The 19,711-nt window shown below is 48.2% G+C and overlaps 3 protein-coding genes across 19 annotated transcripts in view; 1 reads left to right on the top strand and 2 right to left on the bottom strand.

Moving 5' to 3' along the window:
• Positions 1 to 687: 687 nt before the first annotated feature.
• On the bottom strand, positions 688 to 6,437 carry FEZF1 (FEZ family zinc finger 1). 2 transcript variants are annotated; one of them, XM_027720837.2, is made up of 5 exons: positions 5,998 to 6,437; positions 2,795 to 3,860; positions 2,490 to 2,624; positions 2,035 to 2,167; positions 688 to 1,414 (listed from the first exon to the last, which is right to left on the bottom strand). In XM_027720837.2, the coding sequence occupies exons 2-5, from the start codon at positions 3,590 to 3,592 to the stop codon at positions 1,110 to 1,112; spliced, it is 1,371 nt and encodes a 456-aa protein (XP_027576638.1). In that variant the 5' UTR covers positions 3,593 to 3,860; positions 5,998 to 6,437; the 3' UTR covers positions 688 to 1,109. The 2 variants fall into 2 exon arrangements, with proteins under 2 accessions (XP_027576638.1, XP_039239614.1); XM_039383680.1 differs by lacking the exon at positions 5,998 to 6,437 and having other exon boundaries at positions 2,795 to 4,032.
• LOC113987776 overlaps positions 4,972 to 19,711 on the top strand; it is a 47,414-nt gene continuing 32,674 nt past the window's right edge. For 6 of the 8 annotated variants that reach the window (XM_027720839.2, XM_027720838.2, XM_027720841.2 and 3 more), the window contains exons 1-3: positions 4,972 to 5,349; positions 9,385 to 9,592; positions 19,525 to 19,561. In XM_027720839.2, the coding sequence (XP_027576640.1) occupies positions 5,142 to 5,349; positions 9,385 to 9,592; positions 19,525 to 19,561 (453 nt within the window). In that variant the 5' untranslated portion in view covers positions 4,972 to 5,141. Of the gene's footprint in view, positions 5,350 to 9,384; positions 9,593 to 11,742; positions 11,869 to 16,932; positions 17,375 to 19,524; positions 19,562 to 19,711 lie in introns of those variants that run through there. The other 2 variants (XM_039383694.1, XR_005564447.1) reach the window with 2 other exon arrangements.
• Positions 13,403 to 19,711, bottom strand: part of CADPS2 (calcium dependent secretion activator 2) — a 292,803-nt gene continuing 286,494 nt past the window's right edge. For all 9 annotated transcript variants that reach the window (XM_027720819.2, XM_027720827.2, XM_027720823.2 and 6 more), the window contains 2 exons: positions 18,151 to 18,255; positions 13,403 to 14,358 (listed from right to left, as the gene is read on the bottom strand). In XM_027720819.2, the coding sequence (XP_027576620.1) occupies positions 14,188 to 14,358; positions 18,151 to 18,255 (276 nt within the window). In that variant the 3' untranslated portion in view covers positions 13,403 to 14,187. The remainder of the gene's footprint in view (positions 14,359 to 18,150; positions 18,256 to 19,711) is intronic.

Genomic DNA, 19,711 nt, shown 5'->3' with positions numbered 1-19,711 from the left:
GGGGGAGACCCAGGGATGCCCCGCGGCACCACATCACCTGTTCTTGCAGGGCTCACTCCGGGACGGATCCGCAGGTAGGTCCCAGCGCCCACGGGACACCCTGCGCTTCTCCCCGGACAGCGCCGCGCCGCCGTCCTCTGGCCCTACCCCGAAAGGAAGCACTGCCCGGCCCCCTGCCCGGGAAAGGACTCTGAGCATGAGGTGAGCTGCGGGCACAGCGCTGCGCCAGCAGCGGGAGGTGAGCGAGCCCGCCTGCCCTTCCCGGAGGGTAGCACCCGTCTCCCATGCCTGGCTCGGTTACCCCGGGAGCCGTATAATCCCAGACGCCCCCTCCCGCTGCTCCTCAACCGCCCACCGACGGGCGGGCTTTGTTTTCAAGGCTCAGCTTGGCAGAGTCTGCTGAGCAGCTAATAACATAACAACTGGGCTTTGATCAATCCGAACTAATTACCCCTCTTAATTAAAGTCTTTAGCGGTTGTTTCAGTGTTTTGGCAAGGACGCGGGAGAGCTTTGCCGTGCGGCAGCGCCAACGCCGCGGTCCCCGCCCGCCCGGCCGCACCGCAGCCCCGCCGCCGCAGTCACTCCTCGGCAAAGGTTTATTTCCACCAGGTCAACGAATTCTTTCTTTTTTTTTTTTTTCCCTCCACTTGCAAGAATCAATCCGAAATTCAAATCCGTACATAGAGAACAGTTCTGTCCATATAGATACTATATTCAGGGAGAAGAGGGAAAGGAGGAAACCAAGAAGGGTGGGATAACCAGCAGGCAGCAGAGGCAGGACAGGATCAACACAGTGAGGATATATATATACATCGAAATAATTATAAAGTGGTTCAGCGTTCCCCGCTCGGGTAATACAGATCCCAAATAAATACAGCAGAAATTGGCTTGGCGCTTTTTCTTTTTTTTTTTTTTAAAACCATCTCTCCACCTGAGATGCAACGACAACAACAACAAAAAATTGAGTCTTTAAAGAACAAACAAAAAAAATAAAAAAACCCCAGCAATCAGTCTCATAAACGTTAGTGGCGATATAGAGCATAATACACAAAACCAATTAACAGGTGCATGCAAAGAGGCGGTGGGGGCTCGCACGGGCGGCCGCCCCTCAGGGCTGGAGCGGCGGCGGGCCCTGCAGCAGTGGCCCGGGCGGGGGCGGTGGGTCGGGCCCCCCCAGCTCGGCGGGGGGCCGGGGCAGTCCCAGGGCGCTGTCGTGCAGCTTGCGGACGTGCTTCTTGAGGTCAAAGTTCCTGCAGAAGCCTTTGCCGCAGGTGGGGCAGGTGAAGGGCTTCTTGTCGTTGTGGGTGTGCATGTGGAAGGTCAGGTTGTACACCTGGTGGAAAGCCTTGTTGCAGATATTGCACTTGAACTGCTTCTCCCCGCTGTGAGTCAGCTTGTGGTTTTTGTAATTGCCTGGGAACGAGACAAGAAGGGCAAAGGGATCTCGGTTTGCAAGATCGACGCTGCAAAAAGGAGAAAAATATAAAAATCCCCAAACCCTGTCTTGTGCCCAGAGCTCGGCTTTAGGCTTAAACGACCGCCGATCTCTCAGCAAATGCCCACCTTCTCATCATCATCCCCGCGGCTGTTCCTCGGACAGACGACAAGGGAACGATCGAAAAAACAAAAATCGCGACAGTTGCAGAAATAAACCGCCTGGATTTAGCCTTCCCAACAACGCGCGGGGGGGGGGGAATAATTAAATTTTTGCATTTGGAGGCGAAAAAAATCAGCGAACTTATTTGCCGAATCGCGCTGGAAACTGCGTGTTGCAGTGCGGGGAGAAGGGGCTCTTCCCGCGGAATGATTTCCCCGCGCTCCCCCCGGAACGAGACCTCTGCCCCGCTCCGTGGGCTAGGCCAAAGGAGATATGTCGGGGCTAGCGATACTTAAAATTAACCTAAATCTCTAATAATAAATATTTAAAACAAAATTAACTCCCCACCAGCCTTCCTGTCGCGAATTGTCCCGACACTTGACCTCGACTGGGGAGAGGAAAGCGGGGCAAGAGAGAGGGAGCTGGAGACTGGTACCTTTCTGGTGAAATCCTTTGCCACAAAATTCACAGACAAATGGTTTGTAGCCGGCGTGTATTCGAGTGTGCGTGTTCAGCGTCGAGCTCCTGTTGAAGGCTTTGCCGCACTGGTTGCACTTGTGTGGCTTTTCCTGGAGAGAAACAAACACCAAGTCACGGCTTGTTGGGTGCTTTGCGGGGTCTGTCTTCTGGTTGCCGGGGTCTGTGTGCTGTTTTGCGTGGTGTATGACCTAGTTTGTGGGGTGTATGTGTTAACTGACGGCTCGCAGCTGCCGGTGCGGGACACCCGGAGGTACCTACCGCGCTTGGGGCAAACGACATCCCCCCGCGGCTCTGGATCGGCCGCCCCACACCGCACGCCGCTGCCTCAGAGCAGTCGGACATCGCCGAGCAACCCGAAAAAAGTGAGTGGAGGGTCTTGGGCAGAGAGGAAGGGACGGAGGGGGCGCTCACCTGGGTGTGGATGATCTTGTGCCGGCAAAGCGTGCTCGCCTGTCTAAAACCCTTCCCGCAAACTTTGCAAACAAAGGGTCTGGCTCCCGTGTGCACTGGCATATGGCGCGTTAAGTTATAATGTGCATTAAATACCTGTAAAGAGGAATCAGACAAAAATAATTAAATGAAATTGCTATTAGAAGATGAGAGTGATGAGGGGAAGCCGTCTTTTAAAAATCAATCAAGCAAGGGACTGACAACCGGCGGACAGACGAACGGGGACAGGAAGCCGAGGAAGGGAAAGGGGCTGCGGCGCTACTTGCCTTTCCACAAACTTCACACGTGAAAACTTTGGGCTTGCTGCTGGGAGAGCCGCGGCTGATCTCAGAGGTTTTATAGGAGATTTTTTCTGAGAGGATCTGAGCACTTTCTTTCATGTAGTGCTGCAATTGAACCTGCGATAAGTCCTTGAAGGCCACCCCCGCCGGGTACTTGTCCACGGTCGGCAGCACCAGCTTGTTCCGCTCCGCCAGGTAAGCCTTGGACTGCGGGTGCAAGGGAGAGCTGAGGAAATAAGAAGCCACCGGGTGGATGTTGACACTGGAGGACGGGTGACAGGGGCTGTCGCCTCGGTTGAAATAGCACAGGGCTCCCATGGCGTGGAAGGAGGAGTGATTGACCACTCGGGGTCTTACCAGTTTGTACTGCTGGAAGGGCAGGGCATCGCGGGGGAAATCTCCTTTCAAGCTCAGGGCGCAGTTCAAGAGATCGCCGCAGCTAAAGGAGGGTGAGGAAGAGGAGTCTAAGTGAGCCTTCCTGGGTTCCGCTCCGGCCACCGCCGCTTTGGGCAGGGTGTCGTACGCCACCGGGACAAATGGGATCATGCAGGGGATGGAAGAGTTGAGATGCAACGGGTGCTTGGGGTCGCCTTTGGCCACGGAGCCATGGAGGAGCTGCGGGACGGGGATGGAGCGGGGCTCTGGAGTCCGCGCCATGATGCGCTCAATGGAGAAGGCGAGGGGCTTGGGCGTGCTGATCATGTTGCTCCTGGCAGACAGGCTTTCTCTGGCTGGAGGAGTCGCTAGGGCTTTGGTCGCCGTGTGGTGGCCACTATTGTCCATGGCTGAATTGCATTTGTTCGCCCGGTTTGTGCCGCTCTGGTAGACGCCTCTTTTTTTTTTTTTTTCCCTCCTCTCCCCTCTCTCTCTCTTTCACTTTCTCTGCCCCTTTTCTTGTTACTGATCTGCGAGGAGGGAGACCAGCATCATCGCCGCCACCATCACCACAGTCTCCGCCGGCGGAACCAGCCTTCTCAGTCCAGTGGACTCATGCCAGCCCATCACAGTTTACTTTGGCGCACCAATGACTCGGGACAATCGCTACTTATTTCTATCAATAGAAAGTGTTGTGTCAATAACGCAGCCAAGATCTCGCCAATCGTTAACTTCCAAGAGGAGAAGGTAAACTAGATAATTGCTCAATTCGCTTCCAACAGTCAACAGGAAAAGTTTTTTCCCCCCCAGCAAGCGGTTACTTTTCATTGGCGCCCGCGCCTCCCCCGCCCAGGGAAGGAGGTGGCTTTCCCTCCTCTCCGCTCTCCCCTCTGCCTCCCTCCCTCTCTCTTTTTATTATTATTATTTGCAATCTGCTTAACCAAGCTTTAGAGGCCAAGCAAATCCGAGATCAATTTTCTTGTTTGGCTTTAAGTGACATCATCTAAAATCATTGTCCAAGAACTAAATAGGGATGTGAAACCCAATTCAAGGGCAAGCACCAGGGTATTTGTCAAACGAGGTGCTGCAGAAGAAGCGGCTGGAGGGGAAGCTGTTTATTTCCTTGCCACTTTCCAGCCCGAGCTCTCTTTGTGCGTGCGTACGTGTGTGTGTCTGAGGGAGGGAGGGAGATGGCTGCTCTGCTCCTGAGACTGCTCCCGGTCTGCTCACTGCTTTAAAGAACAAGGTCAGATGGTGGTGAGCTTTTGGAAAACACGGTAGACAATTAGGCGGGGGACTTGCGGCAAGCAGACGGCCAGAGCAGCGCGAGGGGAGGCAGGCACCTCCCGGTCCAAATAGAACGAGTGCTTGAGAGCAAAAGGATGACTCAAAACCTGGGGCAGGGGAAGAGAAGAAAAAAGAGGTAGGGAGTGCCTTTTAAATCTGAAGCAGTATTTATATATTTTTATATACATATATATATATGTAACCTGCATATACACTAAGTTTAGCTTGTCTGTCCTTACATGATACATGCACAACACAAATACCGAAAACTCAGGGCCGGTATAGATACACGAAGGAATATACAGGCTCCACACTGCTTATAGGTATATATGCACCTAAACAGATGCGATGCCCGTGTATTTAAGAGAAGCTTGACGGCCCTGTTCGGGGCGGGCAGCTCCAGCGGCTGTTCGTACTTACAGCGAAGCGGGGGTGGTCGGGGAGAAGAGAGGGGCAGCAGTGGGTATGGGGCTTTCTGTGTTCCCGCCCATCCCACCACTCGACAATTCGGGCTCAGGACAAGATCCCGTTTTTCCTCCGGCCTGGGGTTCACTTGCCTACTCACTGAGAGGCTGCTACCGAAGTAACCCCAGGGAGAAGCCAAGGGTCCCTCCGTTCTTTCCACCTCCCGCAGAGAGCGGCTGGGCCGCTTCCCCCAGCGGAGGGACCCATGGGGCAGCCTTCCCTCCAGATGTCCAGCGCTGCCTTTCTCCGGGACCGAGGGAGAGAAGCAGGAGGTCTCGGTTTTGCTAATGGAGAGAAGCCTCCAGCGAGGCAAGGGAGGCGCGGCCCCCGCTGCTCTTGGTACCATCCGAAGAACCCGAAAAGGCTGTGTCTCCCCATCACCTCCCGGCCCAGGACAACCAACCTGAGGGAAAGTGAGAGCAGGGATGATGAGGGCTGGGGGCCTGGGGAGGGAAGTAGGAATGGAGGGACGGAAGGAGGGATGAAGGGAGGCATCCTCGCCCTCGGCGGTTGGACCTGGCCGACGCCGCCCCGGGCCACCGCGGCTCCGTTTGAGGAGGGCAAGGCAGCGGCTGTTCCACGACGGTACCTCCGTGGCCGGGAGCTCCGTGCCAGCAACGGGGAGCAGCGGGGACGGAGGAAGAGAATATCCTGCTGTCTCCGGGACGGACGTCGAACGATGGGCCGTGGCCCGTGCACCCCTCGCTGCAGAGGATGTGCCCCGCACGCCCTGCAACCTCCGTGTCTGCCCCGTCCCGCCGGTGCCCGGAGCGCAGGCGGGCAACAAGAGCCGGGGCTGGCCTCGGAACCTGCCGGGGTGGACACAGCCGTGCGGGCAAGAGTGGGACGAAGGAAGGGCGGAATCCGTGCTGGGCCCTGAGGGGTCTCCAACCGTGATGCCCCGCTCCCTGTTTCCCCCCGGCCTGCATGGGGGGCCGTTGACCGGGGCTGCGCCGCTCACCTCCCCCTCCCTACCCCCAGTCCCCCACGGCACATGGGTCAGGGCGTTAAGACCGTAATTGCTGACCTTGATCGGGCTGCCGCACCCGCCTGCCTCTTACCTGCTCCTTCCCGCACTGGCACCACCAGCCCCGGCTCGACCGGTGTCACCGACCTGGGGGAGAAGGAGGCAGCAGTGACCCGCGGGGGAGGGGGGCGGTGGGACCGGGGCCGGAGCCGTGTTCCCCTGCTTCTCCGGTGTGTCGGTGTCTCTCGCGTATTTTGTGTCCGCCAGAGGAGAGTTTCCTCCTTCAGAGCAATTTACATTTAATTCAATCTAGGCAAATTTCCTCTTGATTGGTGCTGAAGAAGGGAATTATTGTTGAGTGGGTTTTAGAGGCTTCAAATCCCATATACTTAATATGTTAACAACTTGCTCTTAACTAGTCTTTTTGGGATTGACTTTTTGACATGTGTTTGAAAGTAAAATATGTAGTGTCATTTGAGCAGGGTAAATATCCCAAAGCAGCAATTACAGCCCTGCCATTGCAATTATCCTCCATACTGAGATACACTCTTGGAGAAACGGGAGCTTTATTATTCGTTAGTTCCTTTCGGATACGTCTCCCTTTCTTTTTGTACTGTGCAGAAAAACTTATGTTAGTGTCTAATTATTCAATAGCGATCTAAAAGCAACGTTTTAAAAATTTCTTTTTGGGGGAAAGTCATCTGTTCCGTCTCAGAGATGGAGTCTTGTTAATTCTGGAGTTGCCCGCAGTATAGATAGAGTTACTAAAATCAGTGTCGGTTTTTTCCAGTCCTGTCCTGAGCTTTGCCTTGCTCTCGGACCGCATCTTTTTAGCGATTTTGCATATCTGCTGAGCTGCAAATGTCCTGCAGTCGTGCTAGTGCAGGTTTGTTTTGCTAGAGGCAGAAAGATTTACAGGCTCTGAAGGTAGCAATAAGAAACTTCTTGGCTGGTTTCTTTTGGCGGGTTCACGACGGGCCCGGGGCTCCCTCCAGTCTGGCGGCAGTTATCGAGTCCCGGCAGAAGGGGCCGACGGGGGAAGGAGCGGGCCTGCCGGCCTCCCAGTGTTACGAACCGTCGGAGGAATTAAGGGCAAAAGTTTTGCCTCGAGTTGATTTCGTGCTCTGCCCGGGAAAGCTGCTGTTCTCTTTTTCCCCGTAATCAGCTTTGTGTTTCATTCGCTCCTAAGCTATGTTCTTGATATTGCTCACTTGCATTATTATCATAACGTATCTCTACATGCATTCAAAATCCGAGTCACTGGCGAATTCATCTCGTCGTCAGGATTACTCCAATCCGATCCCAGAAGCGATTAGAGGGAGGTAAAATACCGCCTAAAGCCTAATCTTTAATTTCTTCCCCCTTAATAAAATGAATAATTCCATTGCGTTTTTAAGTAAAAAATGAATTGAAAAGGATAATAGCTCCGCTAACCTTCTGTTGCGTGTATTAATATTTTCCTGGTAGTGTTTTACCACAACGCTCCTGCCCGAGCGGGCTGCTCCCTCTGCGCGCCCGAAGCCGGCTCTCCCCGGGGAAGGGCAGGGAGGGCAAGCGACCCGCCTGGCTCCGAGGCGTCTCCGAGCAACCCAAGTGTGCGGGTAACCCGGGAGGTTACAGAGCATCCTTCTGGCCGCGACACCAACGGACCCGACAGCGCCTGGCCAGACCCTGATTACTGTTATTATTGTTCTAGTAGTCGTCATTAATAGTGCCACCACCGGGATTCGCTGCTAAAGCTCGGGTTTGCTCTCGATACGCATCAGTCCGAGCCGTCCCCTTCCCAGCCGCCGAATTTGTGAAGAGGCGATTTATCCCGACACGGAACAGCAGCGCCGTCCTCCCTCAGCCCCGCCGCCGCCGTGCCCTGCCCGCCGATCCGTGTCCCCCCTCCCGTCCGCCCGCAGACCCGCCGCGGCTCAACACGCTGGCCCCGGCTAATTCGGAATTAGCTCCCGGCTGCTGCGGGGCTGAAGGGCTCTCTGTTTATTCCCACTATTGTTTACTGTCTTTTGAAGGGAAGTCAAAACATAAACGGGGGAGTTAAAGCGAGGGAAGCAGACCCCGGTGGGTCATCCGCCGTCACCGTTTATCAGCCCGCGCCGCCGTCTTTTTAGGTGGAATCTGCTGCTGCCGCTACCCGCCCGGCTGCTGGGGTGGGGTACATGGCTCTCAGGCCGACCCGGCCCCGGCCCCGGCGAGGCGAGGCGAGAAGGGGGCGGCCGTAGAGCTCGGGCGCACTTCGCAGCGCAGAGTCTCGAGCTCTGCTGTTTCGGGAGCGCAGGCAAAGGCGCTTGGGCTTTGCTGCGTTAAGTTGTAACACTTCGACGTTTTCTCAACTGACACTTTCTCCGGTGGAAAAAATTAATAATATATGTGCGTGTGTGTGTATGCCTTCAGAGACTATGTGTAGTCTTCCCATACAGTGAGGGTGTGTTGGTATCCTTCTATAGCAGTTCCACTACAAGCAAAAAAATACAGTGCTGCTATTTTTAACCGAATCCATCACAAACGAAAACCAGTTGACACTGACCCGCCCAACACAAGTGTTGCCGGAGGTGAAACAAAGTTTGGAAGTACTGTACATTTCGTACAGATCCCTCTAAATCGAAAAACAAACTGGTGCAAATTAAGCCTTTTCACGTATAAAGCCTTTAATCACATATAAACGAAATTACAAGTGACCCTCTAAAGCAGTGCTTCCGGCCCTCCCGTAATTCATGCGAGCGATTTGGCTAAGTGTGCCAGCTCCAAACGTGAACCGCAGCCATCACGTCTAATCTAATCAGTCCGCCTGTGAGGGGACCCAGCGGTGTCATCAGCTCCAAAGGGCCCTTGGTGGAAGTGGCTGGGAGAGGCCAGCGGCAGCTGGAGCCATGAATGACACTTTCTCATTTGTTCCTTTCCCAGTTCAACAAATGTTTAGCCCCGTTGCCACTAAATGAACGTCTCGCGCTCTTTGGGCTGGGGGAAGATACTTATTTTTAAGATTCCTGAATCGGATCAGGAGCAATTAACTTATTTTTTGTTTCCGTTTTTCTGTCAGTGTATTGGGAGGTAACTTGGAGCAAAGCAAAGAGCTGGTCGCTGTGTGGGCCGGGCTCGCCATGGCGACGGGGAGAAGGTGCCTGCCGGACCTCTCTCGCTTCCAGTGGGGCCCGTTTCGATTCGCCGCTGCTGAGAGGGAGGGAGAGGCCAAGTGAAAAATGTGAAAATAGGAACAAAACCAGGAGCCGTGCTCCGTCGCGGCCGCTCCTGGACAGATCCCGGAGAGGGTTCCCCGTCACCCCGCCTGCTCGCCCGGCGCCCCTACCCGGGCACGGACACAAGGGAGAACTGAGCATCACTCGGGACAGGGCGGGGGGAGGGGCGACACGACAGTACTCCTAAGGCTGTAAAAGTAAACTTTATGTGTGTATGTGATTGTTCCTTTTTGTTTGTTTAGCTGCCTCTTTTTTTTCTTTTTTTTTTTCCTCCCCAGTCGCTCTTAAGACAAAACGCGCCCGTGCCGGTGGGAGGCCGGCCATGATGTTTCCGTGGGTCTCAAGGGCGTCGAGGGTTCCGTCCGTTTCGCACAGAACGAACCCGGCTCCCTCTCGGCTTCCCTACTGCCCTGCTGCTGCCACGCGGCTCCCGCCGTCTGTTCCGCGCTCGTTTGCTGACAGTCAAACGTCTGATTCAAAACACAGGTAGGTGCAAAACGGGCACTCTCTGTGCAGGAACCCGCCTCACAGCCTTACAACCACTCCCCGAACCCCCGAGCTCATCGCCGTGTCCCTCGTGGAGCTGCACTTGCTGCCCACTCAGAAAGTTGACACTGGTGCCCCGGCTGCCCTCTGCGGCGGGACTCTGGTGTGTTCCAGGAGGAGCTCTGGCCCCTCAAGCCCGGAAACACCACACTCGAGATCTCCTCGGGAGGAGTTGTGTGAGTGTCATATCCACAGGGGACAGGAGGGAGGCAGGAGAGAGGAGGGAAGCCGCTCCGCTGGGAACCCTCTCGATAAGCACCCGGTGCCCCGGGAGCCTCTCGGTCTAGCGGTCCCTCCAAAGCTGCGCCGGCTCCTGCACAGGGGGCTTCCTGTCCTCCGCTCGGGTCGGGTTTACAGCGCGGGGCCGCTCTAGGACCGCCAGTATCAGCGGCGGGACCCGCCGATGCGGGCTTGGTCGGCTGGGGCGGGCAGCGCAGCAGGGGAGCTGCGGTGCCGGGACAGAGGTTTTGCTCGGCTGGAGGTGGGAGGCTCAGTGCCCTGAAGTCGCCCTTGTCGCCGCGGAGATTCCCACAGCCGCTGCCTTGGCTTACCCCTTGTCCAGGGTAAGCGATAGCCGAGGGGGCGAGCTCTTGGCCCCGGGAACCCCCTGCCCAGTGGCCGGAGAGCTGTGAGGGTCAGCGCCGCTTTCTTGCCCCGGCCCCGAGCACCGCTCGCAGCGCGGGGCGCGCACTCGGCCATGGCTTCTTCTGGTTCGGCTTCTACAGACCCTTTTATACCATTAGGGCGCGGGGTGAGGGGTGGGGGGGAATTAAACGAGACTCCTCCTGCCCCCTTGCTGAAGGCTTCCTGCACTCCATGCCCGCTTAGGAGGCGGCGGCGGGGGCAGTGTCCCCGTGGAGGCTCCCGCAGCCCCAGGACAGCGTGGCGGGTGCGCCGCTGGCTGCCTCGCAGGGAGGCGATGTGGCCGCTGGGTACGGGCACACACCTCCGGAGCGTGCTGAGGGTTTAAACACCCCAGTTAAGATGTAAAGGTGACCCCTGCGCCCGCCCTCGCGGGGCTTTGCCGCGGCTGCTGGCAGCGGCCGTGTCCAGCGGTGGAATGGTCACGGACTTCTACCGGACTTCTCAAGCTTGGTATTGGTTCACGGTTTCACAAACCTAGTTACTAAGAAAATACTTGACTTTAGAAGAAATGAAAAGACCTTTGAAGCACTGTCATTTCTGCATCTGCCTTCCATTGATGTCTGCTGTGCTGTCTCTCTAGCAATAACTTATACATACTTTGTGTCTGAGTTAATTTCTCTGAAATCCCAAACATCTTGTAACTTCTTTATCATGGTTACATCATCTTTGGCCTTTGGTTTGTGGTTTGGTTTTTTTTTTTACTATTTACTTACTCAAATCATCTTTGTTTTGGTTTGGTGTTTGTTTGGTTTTTTTTACTATTTCCTTGGTCATTTCCATCTTAACTGATAAACGTGTCTTGCAAGTACTGCATGCAGACAAAATCGTATAGCAAAATGCTCGACATATGGGGTTTACATGCATCATGCTTCATGAAATTTGATTAACTCAGACATACTTCAAGCCACAAAACCTCATGGTCATACTGTTTGGGTGGTTTTTTCTTTTTCTTTTTTTTTTTTAAAATTATGTCGGGGTGTAGACAGAGTTGACTGCTTCCTAAGATATAGGGCGCTGGGGGGATTCCCCAGGCTGTCTGGACAGGGTCCCACCAGCCAGGGCCAGTCCCACCACACCCAGCCAGCGAGTGGGGCAGGGGGAGAGGTGGTGGAAACCCAGATCACTGACACGTTTGTGATGGTCACAGAAGTCTGAAGTCAACCCTTGAGACAGGATCTGGACAAACTGGGCACATAAACAAGCACATGTAGGGCTGCAGCTGAGTGAGAAACCATTGCTCCTCTTCCATTGCTGATGCAGAGACTTGCAGCCCTGGATGAAGCTGAGGCAGAGTCCCTGGACAAAGGCAGTTGGTGGGGTCCTCAGGTGACACCTGTTAAAGACCACGATGGCCTACGAGTACTATTGAGGCCTTAACAGCTGAAATTACTATAACCTGTTCTGTAATTGTCCAAATTGATAGGAAAAGTTGTTTGCCTTACCAGGAAACCCTTCTTGGCACAAGGAGGTCCCTCTTGGGACAGAGGAAAAGCCCAAAGGGAAGGTGAGTACAAATCACTGTTTCCCACAGGGCTTTTGGCTAGCAGGGCTGGGCAGAGGTGTTAATGCAAGGTTGGTCTCTTCTGAAGGAGAGACAGACCCATCACTTACCTCATGGTCTGTGCTGGTGACAGCCACTTATGTCCCTAGTGTTTCTAGTTCCCACTCCAGGCCCCTACACTGTTTGTGGCTTGCTAAGGACAATGTCCAGTTTTCGTATCACTTCCTACTCTCCTGTTACCTCAGAACCTAAAAATCTCCTAATGCCTTCTAGTGAGAGCTCTACATGGATATGGCATGGCCCTGCACTCGGAGGCCTTGGCAAGCACTGCAGGGCCACTGCAGTGACACCTGCCTTCACCTATTTACAGCTGGCTTCTCCACAGGCACCTCCACAGGGTCTCAGCAATGTAAAGATGGTTGGGAGAGCGCAAGCAGGGAAACTTTTGCAGAGACGAAGCTCTGTGCCTGACTGACACTCTGGCCCTTCAAGTCCCACCTGGCCCTTCAAGCACTGTCAACTTCCATGCACTAGCACCACAAGGACAAGCGATAGGAAAGGGATATGTAATTCCTCTGCAGCTATCAAAACCTAAATGAGCAAACCCATCTGGTAATAGTGGAAAATACTGCTGCTCCCTCCAGCCCAGCAGAGATGGTAACGTGAATGGGAAGTGAATGAAGGAGAATGCACTGTGTTCCCCCTGCCTGCCTCTCTGGTTACTGTGCCCTACAGCAGTTAACTCCTGCCCCGCTGCTCCCCAAAACACACATTGCACTGCAGCTGCAACTGTCCTGGGGCCCAGCCTCCTGGGGCCCTCTGGGCAAGGACTCAGTTGGGGCACAAAGAGCTGAGCAGAATGGTCTTCCTCACCAGCTCCCAGGTCTTCCTTCTGCTGAATTCACCTCTGCTCGTGCACAGATGAGAAAGCTGGTTTGCCACAGGAAAAAATATGCTACCTGGAGTTTCTCTGTAGACATGTAAGAGAAGTGTAACTTGCCCTTCCATCCCTGCTTGTCCAAGCTTCCAAGTGCACTGAAAGTCACTTTCCCTGCAGCTCTCATCCTCAGTTCCCGCATCCCTGCATGCTTGCAACAGACGCCTGAAGTCTTACAGACTGTTCTTGCAGGGAAACCTCATGTTAGCCTCATAAACCCTCAACATGCCCTCAGTGAAGCCCTTCAGGTATAACGCTATGGCTCAACAAGGACCTGAGAAACATTCAGTACTTTGGGTGTCATCTGTGTTCTTTCTGATTCTGTGTACACAAATCGGGGAATTACTCATGCTCCCACAAAAAGAAGAAGGAGGAAAAAAAAAGCCTGCTGTAGTTTTCATAAGCTGTGTGAGTTTTGACTGATGAAAATTTGAATTCTTTCCACCTCAAACTGAGGGCATCAAAAAACAGGCAATGGGTCCTGTGTTCATCTGCTGGTGAGGTGTTTTTGTTTGCTTTTTTCTTTTATCAAGGTATTGTGTCCTTCAGTATTTACTTGTTATATATATCTGCTCTATAAATGAAACATTTGCTATAAATCACAAACTAAATAGAATAATCTTTCAAAAAACTTGCTCTCATGAGGAATCATACAATGGTTCAAATGGTTTGAAATATTGAAAACATCTTTTAATTGTTGAATTCTGTACAAACTTGGGTAGATACAGAAATGGTCACGACAAAATGTGTTCTTATTGCCTGAAAATTTTCACAGAAATACAAACATTGATAGCAAGCTTACTGACATCCAACAGGATGAGATATCTTTAAACTTGCAAATTGAATAGACACAATACTCCTAAGCAATTTGGATGTGTTTGACTGCCCTTGAAGTCCTACTACTTATATACCAACCTCAATATACAAAGAAACAAGATTAAAGTTTTTAATGCACATCACATAATAATGTAAAATTAAGCACAAAATAAAGCTAACAAAGTAATTCTGAAAATACAATATTTTTTTTCACCTAGGGCACTGACTTATTCCAAGGAAGATTTCCTGTAAAGTTGTGTTTTAAGTGAGACACACATTTTGTTTTTGCACAGGACGTCAATATCAGATGGAGATACAAGAACGAATGGTAACAAACAAAAGTGGAAGAAACATAATCACAAGTGGAACTCAAACTCCATGCCAGTATTCTTGCAGCCCTAAGCAAAGCTATACATAAAAATATTCTACAACCATTATTATCAAAAAGTCCTTGGCACTTTTCCTCTGATAATCTTAATTTCTTTTTTAGTGGAGCAAATTACATTTCTGCACTGATATCATAAGGGAAAACTATAAATGCAACTACAAGGACAAGCTACCAAAAAAACCCCGAGCCAAAGATAAACCCCACCCACAGACCATCACCCCCAACTCCAAATGCTTTGTGAGATAATATCATCCTTCCTCCTCATCACTGTCTTTCATAGTAATGCCCTGAAGTCCTCCTGCATCCGTGACTGAGACTGTGGCTTCCTCTACAGTCAGACGGCTGTGAATGGTATCGTAGGTTTTACTGTTCAGCGTTCCCTCCATCACGCCTTGTAACCTGAAGTCTCGGTAGGATTTCTGTGGCAAAAATAAAACATCCTGAATTGGACTTCAGCAAGTTTGAGCAGTTTTTTACTGTATATTGGCCATTTCTAGCATGCCAGTGGCACAGCTTCATTCCTTCTGCAGTTAGGGACCTATCATCTTGGTAAAGATTTTGCCGTCTTAGTTTTTGGGTTGCATGAGATTTCTATAAACCTGAGAGATTCTAATTTGATGGTCATTCCTTTAAGAGATTGTGTTTTGTGCTACAGCATACTATAACTGCTGATTTCTCAGTAACTTCCATTTGTCTCATTTATTCAGTAAGAAACCAGCAAAGAATTCTTCTAAATACATATTGAAATGTGAATTTGGCTACAGGTAGGTCTGTCATTTCACAGAAAGCATTAAATGCCTGAATTTTTCTCCACAATGTAATTTTTACTTATACTTATCTTTCCATTTATATGCCAAATGTGGAAAATCAAAGTTTAGATTATGATCTACATTTTAAAATGTCAGCGTTTCTCACCTGACTACTTTATTCAGTTACTTTACATTCTAAGTTTCCTCTAAATTTTGACTCACATCTACTTTTTTTTTTCCACTTGAGATGGTTTTGTTTCCCTGGTATCTATCCTTGCTGTGAACCAGCAGATATGACTTTCTTCTTTGACTTTCCGTCATGTAAGAGTTCTGAGTGAACTTGTTTAATTCATCAATGCTATGTTCACGTAAGCATACGGAAAATCACCTACCTTCTTTATTTTTAAGTTGTAACACATCTGAAATAATCTTTCCCGATGTTACCCTAAAAAGCTTAAGAAAGACAAGTTGATCTAGCTAGCTTCTTATTTTGTGTACACTATCACTACAAATTCCAAATGTTTATGACAGAATATGGGGAAAAGAAAATGGAAGATAATTGAGGGCTATCAGGCCCATTCCTTTGCCTGATGAGGAGACCATGCACAACCCTTAGAGAAAGAAAAGAGTTGATCTGTTTCACTCAATACTTCAAAGAACTGCAAAAGACACATCTTAAAATGGGTAACATTCATCTGGGAGATTTTTTTCTGCCACTATCTACAATGATTATTTAAACCTTGTTGGAATCACTGCAACTGAGATTTATTTGGCTTTCACAGGTCAACATCAGAGTCAACGGACACAGCTTATGTTTTGCTCACACACTCCTGCCCATACCCCATCTGGTCTTTTTCAAGTGTCACCACTGCATTCCCTTTTTATAACACTGTGCATTCAATTTGCTTTTATGCTGTTAACAGGTCCTACAGCAATTTCTTTCAGTTTTACCTTGTATTCTTCCCATTCTAAGACCAGCACTCTGGGGTTCAGACATTGCTCTTCTCTTGACACAGTTTTTCAGGATAATAATGTTCACTTCCAAGCTTAATTTTTCATTTCTCCCTAACTTTCTTGGTCCTTGACCCTTCTTTAGTCATATCCCTCTGTACGTGTCTCGGACATTTAACAAAGCCTTAATGCCATCATAAGATTTTAAAGAGAATAAAGGGAACAACACATCTTCTTCTAGTCTTTCTTAATAATGCCACTACCTTTGTTGCAGCCAAACACTAAAGAAATGTATTTCTCTTACTCATCCTATGTCCCTTAAAAACGACCTCCTACTTTTTTTTTCTTTTTTTTTTTTTTTCTTCAAGAGATGACTGGGGCAATACAGCATCCCAGTATTTTTTTGTTGTTGTTGGTTTTGGTTTTGTTTGGTTGGTTGGTTGTTTTTTATTCTTTTTTTTTTTTTTTCCCCCAAAAGCAAACAGAAAAGTGCCCTTATGCACACAAGAGTTTGGAGGAACTGTGCCTCCCCACGTGTCTCTCTCCAGATGGGCTGCAGCAGGGAAAGTTTCTTATGATACTCTACTTAAACCATTGTTTCTTAGCAGGCTCCTGTCTGCTGAGTTCCTGTTTTACTGGTTCTGTCTTCTCCACCCACCAAAACCCAGGTGCACAAAATTTTTTGTTTTCCAGAACAAATAAAAATGACCTCAACTTCTTCAGTCTCTGGTATCCAAAGAGGGTGCCCTGGAATAACACACTCGAAATTTACATGCAGAGCATATGGACACAGAAAGGCCACTGCCATAAGCAGAATGTTACCACCTCCACTGGAGGCTTTCTGCTTTTGAACAAGGATAACCAGTGTGCCACGTGGCACAGGGAAGGTGGGCTGGCAGTGCTGCTCACTCACCTGAACTTCAGTTTTGAAAGATCTTCTTTTCATCTCCCTACTGATATTTCACTGGTCTAATTTAGCCTGCCCGTTCTTAGATCTCACTGGGCACATGTTTTAGATCCTCTAACACCTATATTTTTCTCCAAGAGATGATAACTACCTTGGAGAGGGACTTTTTACAAGGGTATGTAGTGATAGGACAGGGGGGAATGGATTCAAACTGAAAGAGAACAGGTTTAGATTAGATGTTAGGAAGAAATCCTTCCCTGTGAGGATGGTGAGGCACTGGAACAGGTTGCTCAGAGAAGTTGTGGATGCCTCATCCCTGGAAGTGTTCAAGGCCAGCTGGATGGAGCTCTAAGCAGCCTGGTCTAGTGGAAGGTGTCCCTGTCCGTGGCAGGAGGGTTGGAACTAGATTATTTTTAAGGTTCCTTCCAACCCAAATTATTCTATGATTCACTTGAGAATATCTTTAAACTTTTCATAAGAGCCATTAATTTCAACAAGCAATAGCAAACTGCTTTTGCCATTTGGGCACATAATATAGTGAAGAGCTAAATCCTGTTGACAGAGAAATCAGTTAATGTCAAAATAGCTAAGGTCAGCTTGGGTGGTTCAGGGAGCTATGATGCTATCATTATTATGACTGTTTTCTTGCATTTCTCTCTGTTCTGCTCCTTTTTGCTAGTGAATCCTGAAAGCTGCAGTTGCAATTCTGGTGTATATGAGTAAAAATGCTTCTGAATTTATAGACTTGCATGAACTTCATGAGAAAATATTTTGAAACAATCAAGGTCACCACTGACAACAGGTGCTTCTTATTCCACATTTATACAGGTAACAAGAATGTCCAAAGCTAAACAAGACAGAATTAAAAGGAAAAAAATCTGAAATAGTTTTCTGTTTCTTGCCTAAAGGTATTGACTAAGATCTGAAAAGGAGTTAGGAGAAAACTTTCTTTTATGGTAGGTTAACCCATAATTGCCCTATTGCAAGGAATATTACACTTTGCTTGGAAGGATTTGACATTGGCCAGTATAAATGACTGAGGACTGAACTGGAGGGATTGGTATTTCTATTGATGCTGAGTACTGATTCCTGAGTACAAAAAATTAGAAAATGTTATCTAATACATGGAATACATTGAATGTTTTCAATTCAACCTAGTAATCAGATGCACATAAAAAAGAAAATAGTTTGTTTTTTAGGAAAAGGGGGGAAACAGAGAAAGAACACTATTGGAATTACTAAGGTAAAACAAAAAAAAATCAGTAACAAGACAAACAATAATTTAGTAAGAATAATCATACAGCATTGCTGTATAGCTAGAAGTAACCTGTTAAAACTCCGTGGAACAATCTTAATTGTCCCTGAGTCCAGAATGGACAACAAATACTCGTGCACACATAACTAACATCAGGGGGTTTAATAAGTTATTTTTCTTCTGGAATTTGCTACAACTGTGGGAAAAAAAATCCCAATTTAAAACTACATAAGTTCACAACTTTATTCCACATTTTCTAACTTTTAGGGTGACCTATACTTATTCATGTTATTACTTTATTACTTTTCTCTCTTTACTATGCAGCCTAATGCAAACACATTTTATTTACCTTCACTATCTTGATGAGAGTCTTCAGCTGGTAGATGTGAAGCTGAAGGTCTAATCTGTCAGCCAACCACAAGGATATGACTTTCATGGAGTTGCTATACCATTGCTGAAAGGAAGGATAAAAAAAAACAATAACAACAAACACCACAAAATAACCCTGCAGTATTCATTTAACAGATTTGGTAATGAGAGGTAATGAAACACTTTGAAATGATCACAGATCAGCACTTGAAGTCAACAATGATATAATTTCCTGTTATGAGAATCGCATGGGTCAGTAGAAAATCAAATAACTTGACCTAGACTGTTCTTTACATGAATTAGCACCTGCCATTTTATCTTTCAGTTACAACATGTTCAAGCAAAATAGCATTATGCACTTTGTTATCTGTCAGTGAGAATGGATATTAAAGATACAATTACATGAGAGAACTGACAGCTAAAACAGCAAGGATAAAAACAGGTAGGGTATTTTGAGAGAGAATTTACAACAACTAGATTTTTCAATCCAGACAGGAAAACATCATCAGAGCATATGGAATCTGTCTTGCCGTTTTTTTTTTTCTTTTAGTTCACTTCATTATTAAATAAAAAAATCAGAATCCCTGGAAACTGTTTTTAAGTAAGATCAAAATACCACTCTACCCCTCCCAAAATAACCATGTTAAGGTTTTGTTTTACATTAACTATTAATTATAATTACAGTCTACCTTATTTCCTTTTTATGTCTAAGGCAGGAGTATGTTTTCACTCATCAATTCACAAATGGATGGGTTAAGAATAAGCTCTTTGCTGTTGGTGTCTATGTTACTGTAAAAAATGCTCAGTTCCAAACAGCTACTATAATAGCTCTTTCACATTACCTGGATTAAAAGAGATTTTACTAAATATAGTTGTAGCATTTTTCCTCCCCCTCCTGTAAAATACCAACCAGATGTCATTTAGTCAAACTGTAAAAAAGAAGGGATTTTTTTTTTTCATTTTAGCAGTGAGAGATTAAAAGAGTTTGTGTCGTAGCTGTTTCCATTCTCTTTCCCCACAGGGAAGAGGCTTAAATTCTTTTCTAATGTAATTTCCTGTATCTTTGCAAAATACAGAGATATGCAAAGAGAGGAAATCGTGTGTATATTTTAAAATGCAGCATGTTAGGCAAGGTATATTTCATGAAAGTAATTCAGAGTACATATCTAACATGTCTCATTAGCCACCTCTCCATTAACAAACAAAATAAAATACATACTAAAAAATGAAGATAAATTACTGGCTACTAGATGTAACAGAAGAAAGAAATAGAATTCTTCCATAAAAATGTAAGCTCTTTGTAAAAAGCCTTAAAGACATACAGTAAATAAATATAAATATTTTTTCCTTACAGGAAACAGTCTCATCACATTGTAACTGCGAGTTTTAAGGTAAGTTTGAAACTAGATTTTCATATAATAATGGCTTCAATCTAATTTTTGAATGTGTTAAACTGTATTTTAATTATAAATCATTGGAAATAAATTACTTTTATTTTTTTAGAGTTTCTTCTATTTACTATTTTACAGAAGTGAACAAAC

Source organism: Pipra filicauda, unplaced genomic scaffold (assembly GCF_003945595.2).
Source record: "Pipra filicauda isolate LSUMZ 115617 unplaced genomic scaffold, ASM394559v2 scaffold113_size4260070_pilon, whole genome shotgun sequence".
In the NCBI taxonomy this organism is placed as follows: domain Eukaryota; kingdom Metazoa; phylum Chordata; class Aves; order Passeriformes; family Pipridae; genus Pipra; species Pipra filicauda.
This window is presented reverse-complemented; position numbering and strand designations above follow the sequence as displayed.

What these genes read in the sequence shown, in the direction of transcription:
- FEZF1 (XM_027720837.2), bottom strand. Translation starts at nt 3,592, where the DNA reads ATGGACAATAGTGGCCACCACACGGCGACCAAAGCCCTAGCGACTCCT. An exon ending in CGTGTGAAGTTTGTGGAAAG is followed by an intron (nt 2,625 to 2,794) that starts GCAAGTAGCGCC and finishes TCCTCTTTACAG; the next exon opens with GTATTTAATGCACATTATAA. An exon ending in CAAAGGATTTCACCAGAAAG is followed by an intron (nt 1,415 to 2,034) that starts GTACCAGTCTCC and finishes TCTCGTTCCCAG; the next exon opens with GCAATTACAAAAACCACAAG.